The sequence below is a fragment of the Oncorhynchus tshawytscha genome, linkage group LG05 (assembly GCF_018296145.1).
Source record: "Oncorhynchus tshawytscha isolate Ot180627B linkage group LG05, Otsh_v2.0, whole genome shotgun sequence".
Lineage (NCBI taxonomy): Eukaryota > Metazoa > Chordata > Actinopteri > Salmoniformes > Salmonidae > Oncorhynchus > Oncorhynchus tshawytscha.
The window spans coordinates 44,987,959-45,008,554 of record NC_056433.1 but is presented as its reverse complement, the minus strand read 5'-3'; the positions used below and the strand labels follow the sequence as shown (position 1 = coordinate 45,008,554).

The 20,596-nt window shown below is 45.4% G+C and overlaps 1 protein-coding gene and 1 long non-coding RNA gene across 3 annotated transcripts in view; one reads left to right on the top strand and one right to left on the bottom strand.

Annotated features, from left to right (window-relative positions):
- The first annotated feature begins 208 nt into the window (after positions 1-208).
- On the top strand, positions 209-3,164 carry LOC112250629. Its single transcript, XR_002953549.2, has 2 exons — positions 209-309; positions 2,924-3,164. It is a non-coding gene; the product is annotated as an uncharacterized LOC112250629 (long non-coding RNA).
- Positions 3,165-3,405: 241 nt separating this feature from the next.
- The window catches only part of ccdc50a (coiled-coil domain containing 50a), a 33,437-nt gene continuing 16,246 nt past the window's right edge, over positions 3,406-20,596 (bottom strand). The window contains exons 4-12 of one of the 2 annotated variants that reach the window (XM_024422517.2): positions 18,044-18,134; positions 17,239-17,341; positions 13,011-13,994; positions 12,134-12,294; positions 11,602-11,646; positions 9,988-10,125; positions 9,598-9,677; positions 6,379-6,488; positions 3,406-5,996 (exon numbers count right to left, since the gene is read on the bottom strand). In XM_024422517.2, coding sequence (XP_024278285.2) covers positions 5,977-5,996; positions 6,379-6,488; positions 9,598-9,677; positions 9,988-10,125; positions 11,602-11,646; positions 12,134-12,294; positions 13,011-13,994; positions 17,239-17,341; positions 18,044-18,134 — 1,732 coding nt within the window. In that variant the 3' untranslated portion in view covers positions 3,406-5,976. The remainder of the gene's footprint in view (positions 5,997-6,378; positions 6,489-9,597; positions 9,678-9,987; positions 10,126-11,601; positions 11,647-12,133; positions 12,295-13,010; positions 13,995-17,238; positions 17,342-18,043; positions 18,135-20,596) is intronic. The other variant, XM_042321958.1, reaches the window with a different exon arrangement.

Genomic DNA, 20,596 nt, shown 5'->3' with positions numbered 1-20,596 from the left:
CAAAAAATGCCACAGTCGACTGCAGTTACTGCACTTTCAAAACTCAATACAAAAAGTGTCTCGGGTGACTGTTTGAGTTGGCTGTCCTCTCCAATGATGAATGCGCGAAAGTTGCGCTGATTCAACTGGGCGTGTGTCTTTTCCATGTCTCGACAAGGCATGTTCTAGGTTCGGGACGGCTGCATTTACTTTCAATTCTCAGGTAAGGCAAGCCATACAACGAGTGACTGCTCTAGTTGACCAGCTCGACTTCATTATTTACATGATTATTAAAATGGAACATTTTCGACGACACCGAGGCCACCGCAGGTGAGTTAGCCCACGCACACCTTGAACTGTCAAGCATGTTATATTCATTGCCATACGTCGTGTTGTTCCTTGACAATTTTCTAGTGTTTTAATAGTAATTCTAAGTGTTTGACTCGTGACTAAAAGTTTAATCGGCACAGGTAAACATCTGAATAACCTGTCACTAACCTACACATGACTGAAGCAATGGCTCCTTCAAAACGCCAAACTGTCGTAAATGTTTGAGCCTAGACCGCCTCATGAGATTTGAGGAATTAAACAGGCTAAGATCCTTAATATATGTAACTAGTATAGTCATTGCATTGATCGTGCCACATGGAATTACTTACTGCTTCAAGAGAACGTTTAATACTGTAGGCCTACATGTATTTGATAACAGCAAAGAACCATGATATTGTTGTATTGCAATAGTGGCAACCACAGTGTGTGCACTAATGATACAAATATCCACCTAGGACTGTAATAAATGTACAACAGTAGTTTACCTCTCACAGAGTCCTTTCCAAGTGTTACATGTTGCCCACACAGCTAGAAACCTTGCCTGAGATGTGCCAACAGATTTCAGTCATTGTTTCTGGTAGTGTGCGTAGCAGGTCTATCAACAGGTGTCAAGGCCTCCGGTTTTAAGTTGGAGAATGGAGACAAAGTCCACATAACCTGAGGAGTTTGAGTGTGATTGAGCCGGTTACCCGGACACAGAATAAACCTAGTTCTAGACTAAAAAGCTTTGTCAATGGAGAATGTTTTAATCCATGACTAGGCTTTGTCTAGGAAACTGTCTTTTACTGTGTTTTTAAGACTCATACATACCTGTTGTAGCCAGGGGGCAGTAGCGTGTCTCAATCAAATAAAAATGTAAATAAAAAACTTTGACATAATGTGCAGTCTCAGTGGGAGAACCTCAATTGCATACTCTACACATCCTCTCCCCAAAACCCATTGGAGGGGGAAGGTCAGACAGATCTCTGTCTTCCTCATCCAATGAGTTTTGAGGAGCCAAGGAGAGAGGAAGCGAGAAGTACACAATTTACATTCTCCCACAGTAGGTTGCCAAGGGTTTGTTTCTCCCCTTGATGTTGCAACATGCAAGCAAACCATCACTACAGGATCATCTCAATTGCGTACTCCTCGTGTCCTCTCTCCTCGCTTCCTTCTCAAAACCCATTGGATTAGAGAGCCAGAGGTCCCTCCCCACTGACCTCTTCTAATGGGTTTTGAGGAGAGAGTATGCAATTGAGACAATTCCAATGTCTGGTATGTTGGTGAACCAGCTCTACTGAAGCACTCAACCCTCTTCCCTGTGAGTTTAATGAGGAAGGAGTTAAATGGGTTAATGTACTTTCCCTGATGACCGCAACCCAGCATGACTCACTTTTATATTTGATAAATTGCCATGAACTCATCACAAGGTTGCTCCCTCTCAACATTATCATGAAAACCAAATGAGTAAATACAACTTGAGACCGATTTTTAGGCTGTTAATCTGGAGATAGACAATGAAAGTTTTTTTTTTTAGCAAAAAAAAAAATGTATTTGGCTGACAATTTAGTGTAGGATACTGTAGAAAAAGATTAAGGACACCTGCTCTTTCCATGACATAGATTGTGTGTGCCATTCAGGAGGGTGAAAGATTTAAGTGCCTTTGAACAGGGTTTGGTAGTAGGTGCACCGGTTTGTGACAAGAACTGCCACGCTGCTGGGGTTTTTCCCGCACTCAAACAGTTCCTGTGTGAATCAAAAATGGTCCACCGCCCAAAGAACATCCATCCAACTTGACACAACTGTGGGAAGCATTTCAGGTCAACATGGGCCAGCATTCCTGTGGAGCGCTTGACACCTTGTCGAGTTCATGCCCCGTAAAAATGTAGGATGTTCTGAAGAAGAAAAAATGGAAGGGGGTGAAACTCAATATTAGAAGGTGTCCTTAAATTTTTTTTGGTACACCTTTCTCCTGCATTATCATGAATGTTGAAGGGGGAAAAAAAGTGAGCAAATTTCACTGTTCAAACAAGGAAAAATAATGTGCTAGTTTTTTAGTCATTTCAATCCATAATGATTTGAGTACCATTTCACCTCTGTGCCCAACAAGACTTTGTATACGCATAGCAGTTGCAGGCCCTACAGTGAAAACAGGTTACACTTGTAACGAACTGGTGATACTCATTTGGTACAGTTGCCTTGTAATGCAAATATTGATCAGGAGTCAAGCATGTCATTACTGGTAAATGTCTTATAACCGCTTAGTTAGAACAAACACACGTGTGAACAGAGATTACAATTAGACTAGGCCTACACAAGACGTGGCTTTGTAACATTTGCCACTTCCTGTTAACCTGGTCGGTGTTACAGGATTATGAGGGGCGCATTAAGCAGGGGCACAACATTGCGGAATGTTCAGATAGCCTTATGTTATTTAGAGCAAACAGAATCTTTTCTTCAACGTTTGCCTAGTGAACATGACCGAGGTCTTAACTTGTAGGCTAAAACATGGAATTGGCCCTTGGATAGTACTGTGTTGGAGACGGCCTTCGTCCATTCCACATTGTGGTGCAGGCAAAACCAGGGCATCAACAGACTGCTGCAATAAGTGTACACATGTCCTCTCTCTCTACAGGTAAGTGGGGGAATCCCACCCAGACCAACCCTTTTCCCTGACAAGAGACTGAAAAGATGGAATGCAGCACAACATGTTCTCAGTGTAGTGTATGGTTGACTTTACACTGTGTAGTGTATGGTTGACTTTACACTGACATATTTAATACTTGTGCTTTGATTGTCAACTCGTTCTGCAATACGATGTTCCAGTCACGTGTCGTACAATACCCGTAACTTGCTGAATAAACACTGTAAGCCAATTCCTAGGAGTCTGAATCTCGATTGATTCTTTGAGGGGAGCTACAGTAATAGCACCCAAATGCACCTCCAAAATATTTAGGCTAGTTGGGGGGGCCATACATAAACCATTCACTTGTGTGCCTTGCATCATGTTTTAGTCTCGATAGAAATGTGATATCGAACCCGGGCCTGAAGTTTAGGATACAAGTGACGCCACAGAATTGGACATATGTTTAATGAATAAAACAGATGCAAATATCGTTTTGAGATGGTAAAAGCAAAACGTTTATTCGGTTCATGATACAAGAGAGTCTCACAGTAAGCGCCAAAACACACACGTCTTTGATTTTGTAGGCCGCATACAGACCCTGGATCGCGAAACGGTTCAAACGTGACTCGATTTCAGTTCGTTTTGCGCTCACAGCATATAGCACAAATCAGTATACAGCAAATCACCAATATGCACCCACTATCTGTTCCGATGGTGTACGTGTTCTAATTTGTTATTCAATATGTTCACAAGGTGATCCTATTATCAGACAAAAGGATATATATACATCCCTTAGTTCTGGGAGTTTTTTTTTTTTTTTACACTGATCCTCCTCCACAGTCATTAATTTAAAGAGCAGGGATTCCCCGTTAATCGACAAGTCCCTGACAATAATCCTTAAAATGGCACAAATCTCATCCAGAACATTTTTACACGTCTCAAAATGTCTTGACGGGTATAGAAGAGTCTCCGGGGCAGGTGCCACCAACTCGGACAAAGCACGCCATCGGACTTGGATAAAGAAGCTCGGTCAATGGGGGAAAAATCTAAAATACGACAGGATCATAATTAAACATTTAATGTCGATCAAACTGGGAACAGTGTCTGATTTACTCTTTCCACCTGTGAAATAAACAATTATTAGCGCCATGTCCATTTGCGGCACAATGTGCAAGTCTCCCAAATGGCACCCTATTCCCTATATAGTGCACACATTTCCCCCCCAGCGCACTATGGGTCCTGGTCAAAAGTAGTGCACTACATAGGGAATAGGGTGCAATTTGGGAGGTGTGCTATATCCAAAAGTCCCTATGGTCTCCTGTAACCCCTTTTGATATATGCATCTCTATTACAGTAGGACAATAGACGTCTAAGTGTGTTCTCTATTCCCACTATTGTGATCTTTATTCAATATGATGAGAAAATGACTCAACTGGCCACAGAGCAGTGAACCCTATCAACACAGCTGTCTGAGTCAATAGGTCCCTTTTGAGTAGAATGAAATCATGTTCTCACTTTCCCTGTTAATTCCGTGGATGACTGAAACTTCCCTCCACACTCTCATGCATGTCTACCCTGGGAATGTTTACTCATGTGACACAACCCTCTCGGTCAGAGAGGAGTGGTGTGTGTGTGTGTGGGTGTGTGTGTGTGTGTGAGAGCGAGACAGAATGCATTTTTATTATGGAATGTACAGAAAACAAGATTTTGCAACGGAAAATGTTTTGCAACAAAAATCAGAGTTTCTATTTCTACGAATTCAGTTAGGTCCCTCCTTGTTTTGTCCTGTTTGGTTCCAAGTGAATACAGCCCTGCCAAGACCACCACAATCTTATGTTTGGCACAGAGGTGCAATATACATGCATTCAATTCTTACTGGTCAACTTGTCTTAGCGCTGAGAGCATGTAAACAGATGAGACTATCAAATACTGGATGGAAAATACAACCAAATATATTAGGGCAATATTTACAAAAAGCATTTTGATCATCCACAAAACAAAATGGATGGAGTTCAGTGGCTTGGGCTCTCGTTGACTCACGGAGTGTCAGAGTTTCGCAGAGAGGATAGAAATTCAGCCCACAAGAGAGCACAGTCAGTAAGCATGCACGTAAAACACTTAACCATGGCAGTATGTCCCATAAAACCCCACTTCCACCTCCCAAGTCTTCATTCCAAGTAGGGAAATGCCCCTTTAGAAAGACAGGGAAAAATACACACATATGGAAACAGCATACAGCCAGCAACAAGTCAGAAGTCCACATACGATCACCATCCACTTCTGGACTGGAAAGCATTAAAACACAAAGCCAAAAGACCCAGCGTCCTGATATAGTAGGTTCTTTTTTTCTCCCCCCTGTGAATAAAATCCTAAAATATGTCTTTTCAAAAGGAGTATTATATGCAGCGCAGCACATATGACTGGGCCTGTCACGTTGTTCATCCTAGATGCGCAGCACAATACGAGGACGGGAGAACTGGAGCCTGGGAGTGCAAAAAAAGCTGCGCCGCCGACATTTTTGCCTCAAACAAGCGTCGGCCATCTTGGCTCAAAGACGTACAATGGGAGGCCATTTCGGCTCCAAATACAGGCACATCCCATAGACAGCGATAGATAGACGGAGATTGCACAGTTATACAGTATATCCAGCAAAGGATTGATTCACCATGATGAGCATGATCCACAGACGGACGGAAACACCAGCAAACGACAACTACAGCAAAACAGAAACGCCTTCATCATCTTCAACAGTTAAAAGCCAGCAAGAGGATAAATATCACAAAGCATCTCCTTTGAGTCTTCTTGGCTGTTGCGCCAATAGAAAGAAGACAACCAAAATGGAAAAAAAAGGGAACGATAAAAGAGTATGCTCTCAGCCGCACGCTTTCCCGAACTCCCGGCCAACTGGACATGCTGGAGAATCCCACCGCCAACGACTAGGTGACATTGTCCCAAGGCTCTTGGTCAATATAAAGTGATGGGAGTTTTTACAAATACAGCAACGATGAGTAAAAAAGAAAAGGAACAACAAAGTCACGGATGGATAACTTAGGGAGCCTGGGTCACTGCCTGTAATAGGTACCTGGAAGAGACAGACATAAAAAAAAAAAAGACAGCAGACATAAGCTTAAACTTTTCATTGCAACCACAACTGTGTGTGTGTGTGTGTGTGTGTGTGTGTGTGTGTGTGTGTGTGTGTGTGTGTGTGTGTGTGTGTATGGTAGAGAATCCAAAACAGTGGGAGATCTCTGAGGATATTAACTAATCCGTTCAGCGCATGTCAACAACGTGGTATGCTGGATAGTTAGCTCCATTGGAAAGAGGGTTAAATCTGCACTAAAACGATCCAAGTGACAATGGAGTCCTACTGAACCAGTCTAACGTTGCACTCAATGTACACGCTGACCTAGTCGGGTAATGTAACTTAAAAACACAGCCGGGGGGTCTCCGGTAGCTGGACTGACCTTTGTAAGCAGACTCAGGTCTGGCTGGAGTGCGGGAAGAGTAGTGGCTCTCTGAGTAGCTGTAGCTGGTCTCCACATTCTCATAGTCATGTGGAAGAGGTTGAGGAGGTCTGAGAGACGAGAGAGAAAGAACAAATCATGTTGTAAGGGCATTATATTGGTGTAAAAAGAGTTTAATGTAACAAGGGGTGTATTTAATGTTGTACTAATAAGTGTTGCAATGTTGTACTAATAAGTGTTGCAATGTTGTAAGGGGGGGGGGGTAGATCAGCTTTAATACTGCATATATATACACACACATGATACCAGTCAGTTTGGACACACCTACTCATTCAAGGGTTTTTCTTTATTTTTTACTATTTTCTACATTGTAGAGTAATAGTGAAGACATCAAAACTAAGAAATAACACATATGGAATCATGTAATAAGCAAAAAAAAAAAGTGTTAAACAAATTAAATATTTTATGTGGGATTCTTCAAAGTAGCCACCTTTTGCCTTGACAGCTTTGCACACACTTGGCATTCTCTCAACCCGCTTCATGTGGTAGTCACCTGGAATGCATTTCAATTAACAGGTGCGCCTTGTTAAGTCAATTTGTGGAATTAATGCGTTTGAGCCAATCAGTTGTTGTGACATGGTAGGTGTAGTATACAGAAGATAGCCTTATTTGGTAAAAGCCCAAGTCCAAATTATGGCAAGAACAGCTCAAATAAGCAAAGAGAAATGACAGTCCATCATTACTTTAAGACACGAAGGTCAGTCAATATGTAAAATTCCAAAAACGTACATTTTATTAAAGTGCAGTCGTAAAAACCACCAAGCTCTATGATGAAACTGGCTCTCATGAGGACCGCCACAGGAAAGGAAGACCCAGAAAATAAGGACAAGTTCATCAGAGTAACCAGCCTCAGAAATTGCAGCCCAAATAAATGCTTCAGAGTTCAAGTAACAGATATCTGAACATCAATTGTTCAGAGGAGACTGCGTGAAACAGGCCTTCATGGTCAAATTGCTGCAAAGAAACCACTACTAAAGGAAACCAATAATAAGAAGAAACTTACTCAGGCAAAGAAACACGAGCAATGGATATTAGACCGGTGGAAATCTGTCCTTTGCTCTGATGAGTATGCGCTTAGTGGGACTATCATTTGTTTTTCAACAGGACAAAGACAAAAAACAAACCTCCAGGTTTTGTAAGGGCTATTTGACCAAGGAGAGTGATGGAGTGCTGAATCAGATGACCTGGCCTCCACAATCACCCGACCTCAACCCAATTGAGATGGTTTGAGATGAGTAGGACCGCAGAGTCTAGGAAAAGCAGCCAACAAGTGCTCAGCATATGTGGGAACTCCTTCAAGACGGTTGGAAAAGTATTCCTCATTAGCTGGTTGATAGAATGAAAGTGTGCAAAGCTGTCAAAGTAAAGGGTGGCTACTTTGAAGAATTAAAATCTACATGATTCCATAGTTTTGACATCTTCACTATTATTCTATAATGCAGAAAATAGTCAAAATAAAAACCCTTGAATGTGTAGGTATCCAAACTTTTGACTTGGACTCTATCTAGATACAGTGGGGCAAAAAAGTATTTAGTCAGCCACCAATTGTGCAAGTTCTCCCACTTAAAAAGATGAGGCCTGTCATTTTCATCATAGGTACACTTCAACTATGACAGACAAAATGAAAAAAAGAATCCAGAAAATCACATTGTAGGATTTTTAATGAATTTATTTGCAAATTATGGTGGAAAATAAGTATTTGGTCACCTACAAGCAAGATTTCTGGCTCTCACAGACCTGTAACTTCTTCTTTGAGGCTCCTCTGTCCTCCCCGAGTTACCTATATTAATGGCAGCTGTTTGAACTTGTTATCAGTATAAAAGACACCTGTCCACAACCTCAAACAGTCACACTCCAAACTCCACTATGGCCAAGACCAAAGAGCTGTCAAAGGACACCAGAAACAAAATTGTAGACCTGCACCAGGCTGGGAAGATTGAATCTGCAATAGGTAAGCAGCTTGGTTTGAAGAAATCAACTGTGGGAGCAATTATTAGGAAATGGAAGACATACAAGACCACTGATAATCTCCCTTGATCTGGGGCTCCAAGCAAGATCTCACCCCGTGGGGTCAAAATTATCACGAGAACGGTGAGCAAAAATCCCAGAACCACACGGGGGGACCTAGTGAATGACCTGCAGAGAGCTGGGACCAAAGTAACAAAGCCTACCGTCAGTAAGACACTACGCCGCCAGGGACTCAAATCCTGCCGTGCCAGACGTGTCCCTCTGCTTAAGCCAGTACATGTCCAGGCCCGTCTGAAGTTTGCTAGAGAGCATTTAGATGATCCAGAAGAAGATTGGGAGAATGTCATATGGTCAGATGAAACCAAAATAGAACTTTTGGTAAAAACTCAACTCGTCGTGTTTGGAGGACAACGAATGCTGAGTTGCATCCAAAGAACACCATATCTACTGTGAAGCATGGGGGTGGAAACATCATGCTTTGGGGCTGTTTTTCTGCAAAGGGACCAGGACGACTGATCCGTGTAAAGGAAAGAATGAATGGGGCCATGTATCGTGAGATTGAGTGAAAACCTCCTTCCATCAGCAAGGGCATTGAAGATGAAATGTGGCTGGGTCTTTCAGCATGACAATGATCCCAAACACATCGCCTGGGCAACGAAGGAGTGGCTTCGTAAGAAGCATTTCAAGGTTCTGGAGTGGCCTAGCCAGTCTCCAGATCTCAACCCCATAGAAAATCTTTGGAGGGAGTTGAAAGTCCGTGTTGCCCAGCAACAGCCCCAAAACATCACTGCTCTAGAGGAGATCTGCATGGAGGAATGGGCCAAAATACCAGCAACAGTGTGTGAAAACCTTGGAGACTTACAGAAAACATTTGACCTCTGTTATATACCCTTTGTTGGCAATGACAAAGTATTGAGAAACTTTTTATTGACCAAATGCTTATTTTCCACCATAATTTGCAAATAAATTCATTAAAAAAATCCTACAATGTGATTTTCTGGATTTTTTTTTCCATTTTGTCTGTCATAGTTGAAGTGTACCTATGATGAAAATTACAGACCTCATCTTTTTAAGTGGGAGAACTTGCACAATTGGTGGCTGACTAAATACTTTTTTGCCCCTCTAAATCGGAGCTACAACGTTGTAATAAGGTGTTCTACATTGTTGCAGCTAATAGAGTGAGACAAATACCTGGCAGGCTTTTGGTGGTTCCTGTGCCTCTGATACTCCTCCTCTCGGGACCTGGGACGCACTACCTCCTCTGAGTTGGGCTGGAACACACATACAGATAGACAGGTAAAACACTTTATCTGTGGTCTGGAATCCATTATCAACAAGTTGACAAAAAAAACAGGCACCCTAAACTGTGCCAATACACCGTGGCTCTCTTACTACAGAACTCCTATGTCAAAACCAGATCATAATCGGCACCAAAGTTAAAATACATGCATCCATACATTACAGTATTGAACACATACCATCTTGATGACTATCAAAATACTGTACATGTAGTGCTAAAGTCAGTGTTACTGATCATAAAGTCGTCTCGTCCAGAAAAACGATGCGAAGAAGACCAGTCACCTTGAAGTCTCCTCCCTCTGGCCGCCTCCTCTCTTCCAGCCTCATCCCCCTCTCTTCCGGCCTCATCCCCTGCTTCTCCTTCTCCCTGGACTTCTTGTACTCCTTCTTCTCCTGCTCCATCAGCAGCCGGGCTATCTCCTGACGGCGCCAATACAACCTGATTCACTACACAGCTCTAGTACAAGACAGACGCACTCCTTGTCCCAATGAATTAGAGCGCGGTGACACTTCTCCAGCCCCATCCCCCAGCGGTTTACCTAAACAAGTGGCTTGGTACCCACCGTTTTTCCAATCCCAGATGTAACTTTTCCAGCACAATATAGTAGTGCTGCTTCATATGTTATCTGGCAGTATACACTGATAGGTGCTATTACCCATGATGTGGTGAAATGTGATTAACCCTAGGTTAAAACCGACCAAAGAGAATAAATGGGACCAGGGTTATCATTTATTTAACAAAGGCAAACCACTGTCACACTCAATAGCTGGCTTTATTGATGGGGTGAAAGTCAAGACTTCAGTGACCGTGAGAGACCGGGCAAGACAGAGAGAGACAGCCAAGAGAAAGAGAGCTATAATGTGAACGAGAGAGAGACAGCCAAGAGAAAGAGAGCTATAAAGTGAACGAGAGAGAGACAGCCAAGAGAAAGAGAGAGAGACAGCCAAGAGAAAGAGAGCTATAATGTGAACGAGAGAGACAGCCAAGAGAAAGAGAGAGACAGCCAAGAGAAAGAGAGAGACAGCCAAGAGAAAGAGAGCTATAAAGTGAACGAGAGAGAGAGACAGCCAAGAGAAAGAGAGAAAGTGAACGAGAGAGAGAGACAGCCAAGAGAAAGAGAGAAAGTGAACGAGAGAGAGAGACAGCCAAGAGAAAGAGAGAAAGTGAACGAGAGAGAGAGACAGCCAAGAGAAAGAGAGAAAGTGAACGAGAGAGAGAGACAGCCAAGAGAAAGAGAGAAAGTGAACGAGAGAGAGAGACAGCCAAGAGAAAGAGAGAAAGTGAACGAGAGAGAGACAGCCAAGAGAAAGAGAGAAAGTGAACGAGAGAGAGACAGCCAAGAGAAAGAGAGAAAGTGAACGAGAGAGAGACAGCCAAGAGAAAGAGAAAAAGTGAACGAGAGAGAGACAGCCAAGAGAAAGAGAAAAAGTGAACGAGAGAGAGACAGCCAAGAGAAAGAGAGAAAGTGAACGAGAGAGAGACAGCCAAGAGAAAGAGAGAAAGTGAACGAGAGAGAGACAGCCAAGAGAGAGAGAAAGTGAACGAGAGAGACAGCCAAGAGAAAGAGAGAAAGTGAACGAGAGAGAGAGACAGCCAAGAGAAAGAGAAAGTGAACGAGAGAGAGAGACAGCCAAGAGAAAGTGAACGAGAGAGAGAGACAGCCAAGAGAAAGAGAAAGTGAACGAGAGAGAGACAGCCAAGAGAAAGAGAAAGTGAACGAGAGAGAGACAGCCAAGAGAAAAAGTGAACGAGAGAGAGACAGCCAAGAGAAAGAGAGAAAGTGAACGAGAGAGAGACAGCCAAGAGAAAGAGAGAAAGTGAACGAGAGCGACCTGCAGTGACACGTCAGTCTGTAAAGACAGTTTCCAGACCGAGAGAAGGGGCCACATCCTTACCTCATCCTGAGCCACTTGGGCTGCGCGCTTGTCCATCTTGCTCGCCTGGAACCCGAAAAAACAACAATTAGAAGCCAAGTTTGAGTCACATTCTCCCCCCCCGAGTACTGAACATTATTATCATAACATAGGAGGTGGCCATGTCGAGACGAAGACCTTCCTCAAAGACTTGAGACCTGAAGCTGCACGGCACAATACAAAGCTGAGATGTACTGAATGTAGACTCCGCTGTTCACACTGGTCAGGATATCGCCAATGCATAGATTCTGTTGTTAAATTCCCCAAGTTAAATTGACAATGAACCCCCAAAAACACAGCACAAATGACAACTATACATGTATCTATGATGCTGCTGTAACTAAATGCATCTAAAATAGGGGGCTAAGACAGAGGCCAACTGAATGGCGAGAGGGAGTATTACAGTACACGGTTGTGACATGGAAAGATCTTGAAAATAAAAGGGTGTTTAAAAAAAAAAAAAAATGTAGGGGGGGGGTCGGGTCGTCATTCACTCGCTGACCAGTCCTCTCACCTTGACCTCTTCCTCCTGTAGTTTCCGGGCCACCTCCATGTCCAGGATCTCCTGCTCCCTCAGGTCCAGCTGGGCGATGCCCTGGGTGGCCTCGCCCATCCCGTACTCCCCTCCTACCACCACTGCGCCGCGACCCCCTGGTCCCCCTTGCACGATACGACCTGCAGGGGGCGCCACATACAAGTTAATACAGCTGTATGTCGAGTCAATGATACAAACCACAGTATCCCCAACTCTGATTCCTCCAGGGCTTGTAGTGCAGTGTCTACTAGATTAAGTCACTGGCATTTTTTTAATTTATGGTCCGAGACAGTAGATAGGTGTTTGGACAAATCGATGGCAAATCAATGCCAGTACTCGATCAGTTGTGGAGAGTAGGGCTATGAACATTGCACACCGACGGAAGCCCGTGAGGACTAGAATTAGAAGGTTCAAGACAGAAATGTAATGTATACAAGCTGACAAATAATGGAATCATATCTGTTCTACACAGTACATTTCTATCTGGACCATCTGTCATGTTGCGTTTCCCGATGGAACGGGATCCACTGAGCTCAAATCATGACCCCCCCCCCACCCCCCCGCCATCAACCCCAGCAGCCGATTCACCACAGAGGCCTGTTTCCCACCCTGGGAATTGTATTGTGAACTACAGTGGAATCGTCACCATAACGATAAATCAGATACGGGAAGGAGAGAAACCCACCACACCAAGAAGAGGAAGAAGATGACGATGAAGAGGAAGATAAGGGTATGATTAGTAATTATTGTGTTAGGGAGCCAAAACCACCACCAGCAGCTCCCAGCAATGGGCCAATCAAGGCTGCACATGCACACACCACACACGGTTGACCATGGGCCCGGCGCTGCGCCGTACCTGGCTCCCTGGGAGCGGGGTGCGTGTAGGAGCGCTCCGTGCCTATGCTGGGCCCCTCCCCAGGGTCCCTGTGACCTCTCCTCTCCCCCCTCATCACGCCGGGGCGGGGGCTCCTTCTGGCCTCCTCCTCCTCCTCACACAGCTCACTGGGGCCAGAGTGGAGCCTGGCCATGGGCCCCCCTTCATCCCCAGGGCCCTCCACCCCACCAACAGTCCAGGCCCGGCTGCTGGGTATGGGCTCGTAATAGTCTTCATCAAGACCTCGCTCCCTGCTCTTGGTTCTCTCTCGGCGTCTGTCTTTTTCTCTGTGTTTGTCTCGGCCATGCTCTTGGTCTTGCGATCGCAGCCCATGTCTCTGTCCGCCTCGCGATCTCTCCTCGTGTCTTGGTGCGTCTCTCTCCCTCTCCTCGTCTCTCCTGGGTTCTCTTTGCCGGTCTTTCTCACACTCTCTTTTTCTCTCCCAAGCCTCGTCTCTCTCCACAGGGTTGTGGGACTGCGGGGGCGGCCGGCTGGGCCTCTCCTTCCTCCTCACCACCCGCTCTCCCTCATCCCCTCTCTCCTCTCTGTGTCTCCTGGGCTCACGGCTGTCTGGGTAGAAGGTGGACTGGGACCCCTGGGGGTCTCGGCCCCTCTGGTCCCTCTTCCCTTTACTTCTACCCTCGGTGGGGTGGTGGTAGTCTGGGTAACTGCCCTCACGTTTCCCCCTGTTATTGGAGAGGTGGTCCTCGGGGTATGGGTCTCCATGCTTGACCCTACTACCGCCTCCTCTACTCTCTAAATGGTGCTCAGGGGACCTGGAACGTCCACTGGTGCTAGGCTCCACAGAGTCGTATGGGGGGTATCTGGTCCTGCTAGGCTCAAAAGAAACGTACTCGGGGGAGAGGTCGCGTCGTGAGCCCGGGGTAAGGGGATGCGACTCGGGGGAGTGGGAGTTCGAACCAGGTCGCCTGGGTTTGTCATCCAGGTCCAGAGGGGCTCGGATGGCTGGGCCGAGGGGAGGGGGATGAGGATGAGGGGGGGGGTCGATGTGGAAGGAAGACATGGATGGGACAAGACAATGGCAGATGTGAGCAAACACTGGGTTGGTTAGTGAACACACAGGGTTAGTTAAGTCACAGCACCTGCATGTAAGGACCGTGAGGGACCATGTTTAAAATGTTGAGCCATGGATATTTCGTACCGTTTCAGCAAACTTAAGTGTGGTAATTAAACGGGTGCCATTTTGGCTCCAATTATTCCCAGACAATCGGATCCGAGTTAGAATGCAGAGTGGGATGTTATTATCATGGGAAGTTTGAAGCCAACACGGAGGGCTAGTTAGCCGATCCCCGTACATCTATAGCCGAGGTAAAAACCAAGCTACTGCTCCAAGCACCTCAGGCAGGGAGAAGAGATGACATGCAGGCATTCATGTTATGACAATCAGTGAGTGACATCCACGAGAAGGCAATGGAACAATATGGACATAGTAATACGTGGCATTTGACAGACAAACCTCTTGGAGTGCGTCGTACCGGAGAGATGCAAAAATCAATAGCTTCGTTCGTATTGAGCTGTGGTTGGAGGCACTTGAAATTGAACAGCTTTTTTAAAGCTATAAAAAATAAATCAGACGATTATTGGGTGGGGGGAGGTCATCTGATTTGAAAAAATATATAAATACAATTCATGCTTGGTTCAAAGAACCAGTAGCCGCCAGATGAGGTTGTAACAAGCAGATCGGTTTCTGTTTTCTTCCTACACGTGGCTATCTTCTGAACATTTTAAGCGACAAAATATTATGGCCCCATCACTGAAAGATAAGACCGTTTCCCCTCAAGCAGCGCAGGGCAGCACGGACAAGACCAGGCACGGATATCAGACAGGAGGGAAAAGAACAATCAACGACGCTGTTCTTTTCTACACGGAATATCACACAAAATGATTGCCTGATGACCTTCGGGAACTTCCCTTTCTGATGCCTTTCAGTCACTTCAAACCATACTTCCTTCAGATTGAAATACTGTCAAAAGTAGTCAGACCGATTTGTAATACAGTCATAGCCTGCCCCCCCCCCCAAAAAAAAGTCAACAACGGCCTTACGGATTACATCACTTTTTTATATGGTGGGGGTCGCCGGCCAAAAAAAGCCTGTCAGCTGAATGGAATGTCGGCCATCCTGCAGCTGTTGCTGAAGCTAATCTCGTCAACTGAAACGACTGTTTATGTTTAACATTTGACACGAGAGCGAGGCGAGGGAATGTACAAACCTACGTTAAAACACATTTTAAAGTCCTAATGTTTACTTCAAACGACACTGAAGTGAAGTCAGCGGTAAATTTTTTTTTTAAAGTTCCGCCCTCAGCCTGGGCTGCTCTCCAATGGTGGCTTGAGGATCGAGCCTACTTTGTGGTCACCATCATCTGCCGAAGATGTATTAGCCAACTAAGTCGGTACCGAGTATCCCGAAAAAGGTGAGCAGTTGTCATGCTCTAAAACGCAACATTTTGGAAATGATTCTCTAGCCTATTTCTGTGGCTTAATAAAAAAAAAAAAACGGAGGCAAAGCCTGGATATCTCGTCTTCCTTCCTTCCTTCCTTGGTCTCCTCTCCCTCCCTTCCCACTTCTCTCCCCTCCTCTCTTTCCAATGGCTTATCTGCGTAGAAGAGGCTGAGCGTTAAACCAACCGTTTCTCTCCCGATTTGGAGGATTAAGACAAACATGGCAGCGCCCCCTCCTTTCCTCACTTCCTGAGAGGGGCAGCCAATCACACGACCTGCCAGAGATAAGACATGGCAGAGTGTGTGTGTGTGTATGGATATTTGAGATTTAAAATGCTCAGCCAGACAGCATGTACACACACAGGGTAGTACTGCATATGAGGCTTTAGTTCTTGGCCCATACTCACAAAGCATCTCAGAGCAGGAGTGCTGATCTAGGATCAGGTCTCCCTCATGTCCGTGTAATCTAAATCAGAAAAAAAGATCAGCACGACAACTCTGAGACGGTTTGTGGATACAGGAAAGTAGAGATCCGTGTGGAAAGACGAGACAGCAGTGACCGTCCCTTCAACCCTGTTCATGTCAACACAGAGACGGAGGGAAAACTGTATGTGTGTGTCGTCCACACCTAACCTACATACTGTGACCACAGCCGTAGCTTTGTGTAGATTAGAACGAAATCCCTGACTATACTCTCTCTGTTCTTTTAAAAATAAAAATATAAAAATAAATCACTTTGAAGAGAAGATTTAATCCAATCGTTAGGTGAAATAGAGAGCGGTCCTGGGGAAATATTCCTCCTTGTCTTCTGTCTAAATAAAAGTAGCTAGGTGGGGCTGGGCTGCAGGAAAACCTCAGCCTACCAGACCCCACTGTGTGTATGTGCGCGCGCGCCAGCTGCGGAGGAAGGTGGGTTTTACAGGGTGTTGAAGAACATTAAAGAAACCAATTAAAAATACCTCCTGCACACACACACACACCTGTGCCTCTAGCTATGAGGCCTGAAAGAGCTTCCACCACTAAGGCCTCAGTGAATAAGGTAAAATACCCACAAACACTTCCCAATGAGACATATTAAAATGATTAATGACAAATGTCTTACTGTTTTTAAGGCAGGGGAATGAGGAGGCTGGAACCTACTATGACAAACATTAACTGCCAAAAAGACCCTTCAAGTCTCTTGATTATTCTGACAGCAAGCTTCTAACTGTTTAAAATGGAGCCTCATTGCTGCAGTCAAGTCAAAGCTGTTCTCGCAGCCCTGCAAAGCACTGTCTCGGCTCACTAAGGAGCAAAACCACTGGGTGTGTGTGTGTGTGCGCACGCAAGAGAGAGAAAGCGAGCGATGACAAACGACTCCTTTTTTTTCTCTCTACCTTAGTACCTACGCAGTACGCACCCTCAAGGTCAACTATGAAACAGCCCTCCTAAATCCTCGTCCGAAAGATCAACCCTACAGTAACTCACGCACCTCTCCACACACACCTCGTGCATCTCCATCCCTGACCAACACACACTGTATGACCTTTCCAATCCACCCCTCGCCATAATGACCCACCCTGACACACACGCATGTGTGAATGACTGCGTGTGTGCACGTACCCTAGCCACTCTCACCCCAACCGTATCCCGGCCACTCTCACCCCAACCGTATCCCGGCCACTCTCACCCCAACCGTATCCCTCCCTCCAACAACAGAGGAATAGAATCCTAGATCCCTGAAACAGACAGGGGGCGCTCGACCCACCTCCTTTATCCTCGTAGTACTCCTCCTCAAAGTTGGCCTCCAGCTGCTTCTGTCGCTTCCTCTCCTCCTTCATCTCCTTCTCCTGCAGCTTACGAGCGATGGCCTGGAAACACACACACACACACATAAAAACAAAACACCTTCAAAACTGCTGACACCTCGCTTGTTATTTTTATCCTGGATTTCTCACACAGATGAGCTGCTTTTCACTGAGGATTACAAATGAAAAGGTTTGAAGAAGTAGCCTATGAGGAATCCGTAGTATGGCCCTGTACCTGCACAGTGCCAGTCAGACCTGGATTCAAATACAGGCCTGTTTGCTTTAGCCTGCCGGGGCTAGCGCCGGATGGGCAGCGTGACGTTTTGGGACTATTCTATTGTTTCCATTGAAGCAGGTAAGCTAAAAATAAATCAAGCACATATGAAGTATTTCAAATGACTCAAAATAGTATTTGAACCCAGTTCGGGTGCCAAGGAGGTCACCATTAGGCTAGACATGCTTTACTAACAGTAAAGTGTAATAAACAAGTATAGGGTGTAACACCAGCAGTGGATTTGAATAGGCCAATCCGGTGACCCGCCTGTGGTGACCCGTCGATACTACAGTAGGGGTAGGGTGGAGGAGGTGCACCCATGTTGATTGGGTGCAGATTGACGCTTCCCCTAGACCCTGATCGTGGGTCGGTTTAGCATTTCCCCCACTAACGGTTAATGGTTAGGATTGGGGAAAGGGGGAAGCTGATCCTAGATCTGTACCTAGGGACACTTCACCCCAGAGCTGTTGATTGGGTGTTGTGTCACTTACCGCATCCTTCTCCTCCTGCTTGCGCTGCTGCTCCGCCTGTCGAACCAATTCCTCCTGTATCTCCTGGGCAATCTCATTGTCGCTGCGCTCTCTAGGTGTGTGTGTGTCGGAGACAAAGGAGAAAACAACATTAGAAGCAAATACAGAACAGTCAACTACCCCAAAACCTGTACCCTGCCCAAAGTTCTTGTATGGATAGTAGGGCTATTTGTATCTTGTCCACACTACCCCACTCCATAACACTAGTGGCAATAAGAGCTTTCACAGAACACAACAAGGACGCTAGTGCTTCTATATCTGCATTGCTTGCTGTCTGGGGTTTTAGGCCGGGTTTCTGTAGAAGCACTTTGACATTTGCGGATGTAAAAAAAAATACAAAAAATAAAACACAATCGATTTGATTGACTAATCAAGCGCGAACTCGATAGCGTCTCTCCGTTTCAGTCTTCCTCCTCTCGGCCTGTTCAGGATTACGAAAGACAGATTTATCCCGTGTTGTAAAGCGGTGAGGAGACCTGTCACAATGTGGCGGCGACAGCTAGGCTAACACAGTCGGGCTGCGATCGTTCACGAGTTGAACTGTAGCCGTGTTGGCTCAGGGTACCAGGGCAGACGACGACGGGTCCGAGATTAGGCAGATGGGACGTCTTCGCTACCGATCTGTCACGCATATAGCCTCCACCCCAATGACCTGCGTGTGTGTTCGTCAACTGAACCGATTCGGAAGCACAGCATCTGTGAGACTCTGGCGGCTCACACCCGAGCTGACTGATTATTCGGGAGAATATGCCAGTACTCAAATATGTAGGCTATTTTCTTTTCTGTTTTATAATGCCTGCTCCCTTTGAAAACAGTGGAGACTACCAATAACAGTATACGTGCATTACCAAAATTAATAGACTTCCATTTGAACTTCAGAAATGGCTCCTATTTCAATTTCAAATACCCTGCTTGAAATGCACATATTGGAAATAGATGCTATTAATTACACTGCCGAGGTGGCAGCCGGGCTGCGGGCCCCCCCAAAAAATGGTATTACCAGCACCTGTGGCGTGCTCTCCCCAGATCACCCTCTCGAAGCCAGCAGTGACGTTGAGAGGCCATCCCCTCACACACCCACAGCTAGCCGTGTGGCTAAAGGAGCTAAGCGAGGCATGGGGTAAAGAGAGCGAGCGAGACAATAGGCCTGGGAATTGCCAGGGACTTCACGATACGATATTATTGCGATACTTAAGATGCCGATATGATATGGATCGCGATTCTATATGCATTGTGATTCGCTACTGTGATTTTACTGCGATTCGACGTTCCAAACATGTTGCTCACCACGTGTCTGCTGCAGAGGGACAAGAGAGAGCCATGAGAACTCGTTTTGATTTGTTGTAGAAAAAGGGCTGATGAACTGAAAAATACTAGTATTGGTGCAGGTACAGCCAACTAGCGCAAAACACATTGCGTATAAAAATATGTTATGTAACTATCGATTTTATCCCACATCACTACAAAACAGCCTACAAAAAAAAGTGGGGGTGGGGCGAGAGAGAGGGACAGACAGACACACACACACACACTGGGCAAAGGCAGAGAAGATGGCAGCAGGAGCTCCCAGCATGCCAAGCAGCATTAGCTGGGCTGTATGTGCGGCAGAGCATCTGGCCTCTCTCTTGGGGGCGCTGCCCTGCTGCTAGTGAGCGTGTGAGGAAGACTCACTTCGGAGCACAACTTTCACTGCGGCATGAGCCAGCATATTTGGCAAAAAAAAAGAAAAGGGGAGCACTTTCTTCCACATCTGACACAATAAAATGTGGCTGTGGCAGGGTATTTAGCATCATGTAAACGGTGTGTATAATACGGTATGTGTGCGACTCATACGTACTGGTGGCGTCTAGGACTTAAGGGTTAATGTGTGGGTTAGATCATGGTTCTCTAGGAGTGTCTCTAGAACCTTGGGCTAGGTTAAGATAGCAGTAGTTTGTGTGGATGCGAGAGCGTTTTCCTACATTTGACACCCAAATGTCTGCTGCCGTATTATGGTCGTAGTAGAGTCCGTGGTCGAATGATATATAATTAAGCAATAAGGCCCGAGGGGGTGTGGCATATTTAAGCAGTAAAGCACGAGGTGTGGTATATGGCCAATGTACCACAGCTAAGGGCTGTTCTCAGGAACAACACAGAGGTGCTTGATTGCTATATAAACTGGTTACCAATGTAATTAGTGGTAAAAATAAATGTTTGGTCACACCGTTGGTATACGGTCTGATATACAGTGCATTAGGAAAGTATTCAGACCCCTTCGCCTTTTCCACATTTTGTGACGTTACAGCCCATTTCTAAAATGGATTAAAGAAAAACATGTCCTCATCAGTCTACACACAATACCGCATAATGACAAAGCAAAAACACATTTTTATAATTTTTTTGGAAATGTACTCCACCAATCATGCAGGGTAGCCTAGTGGTTAGAGCGTTGGACTAGTAACCGGAAGGTTGCAAGTTCAAATCCCCGAGCTGACAAGGTACAAATCTGTCGTTCTGACCCTGAATAGGCAGTTA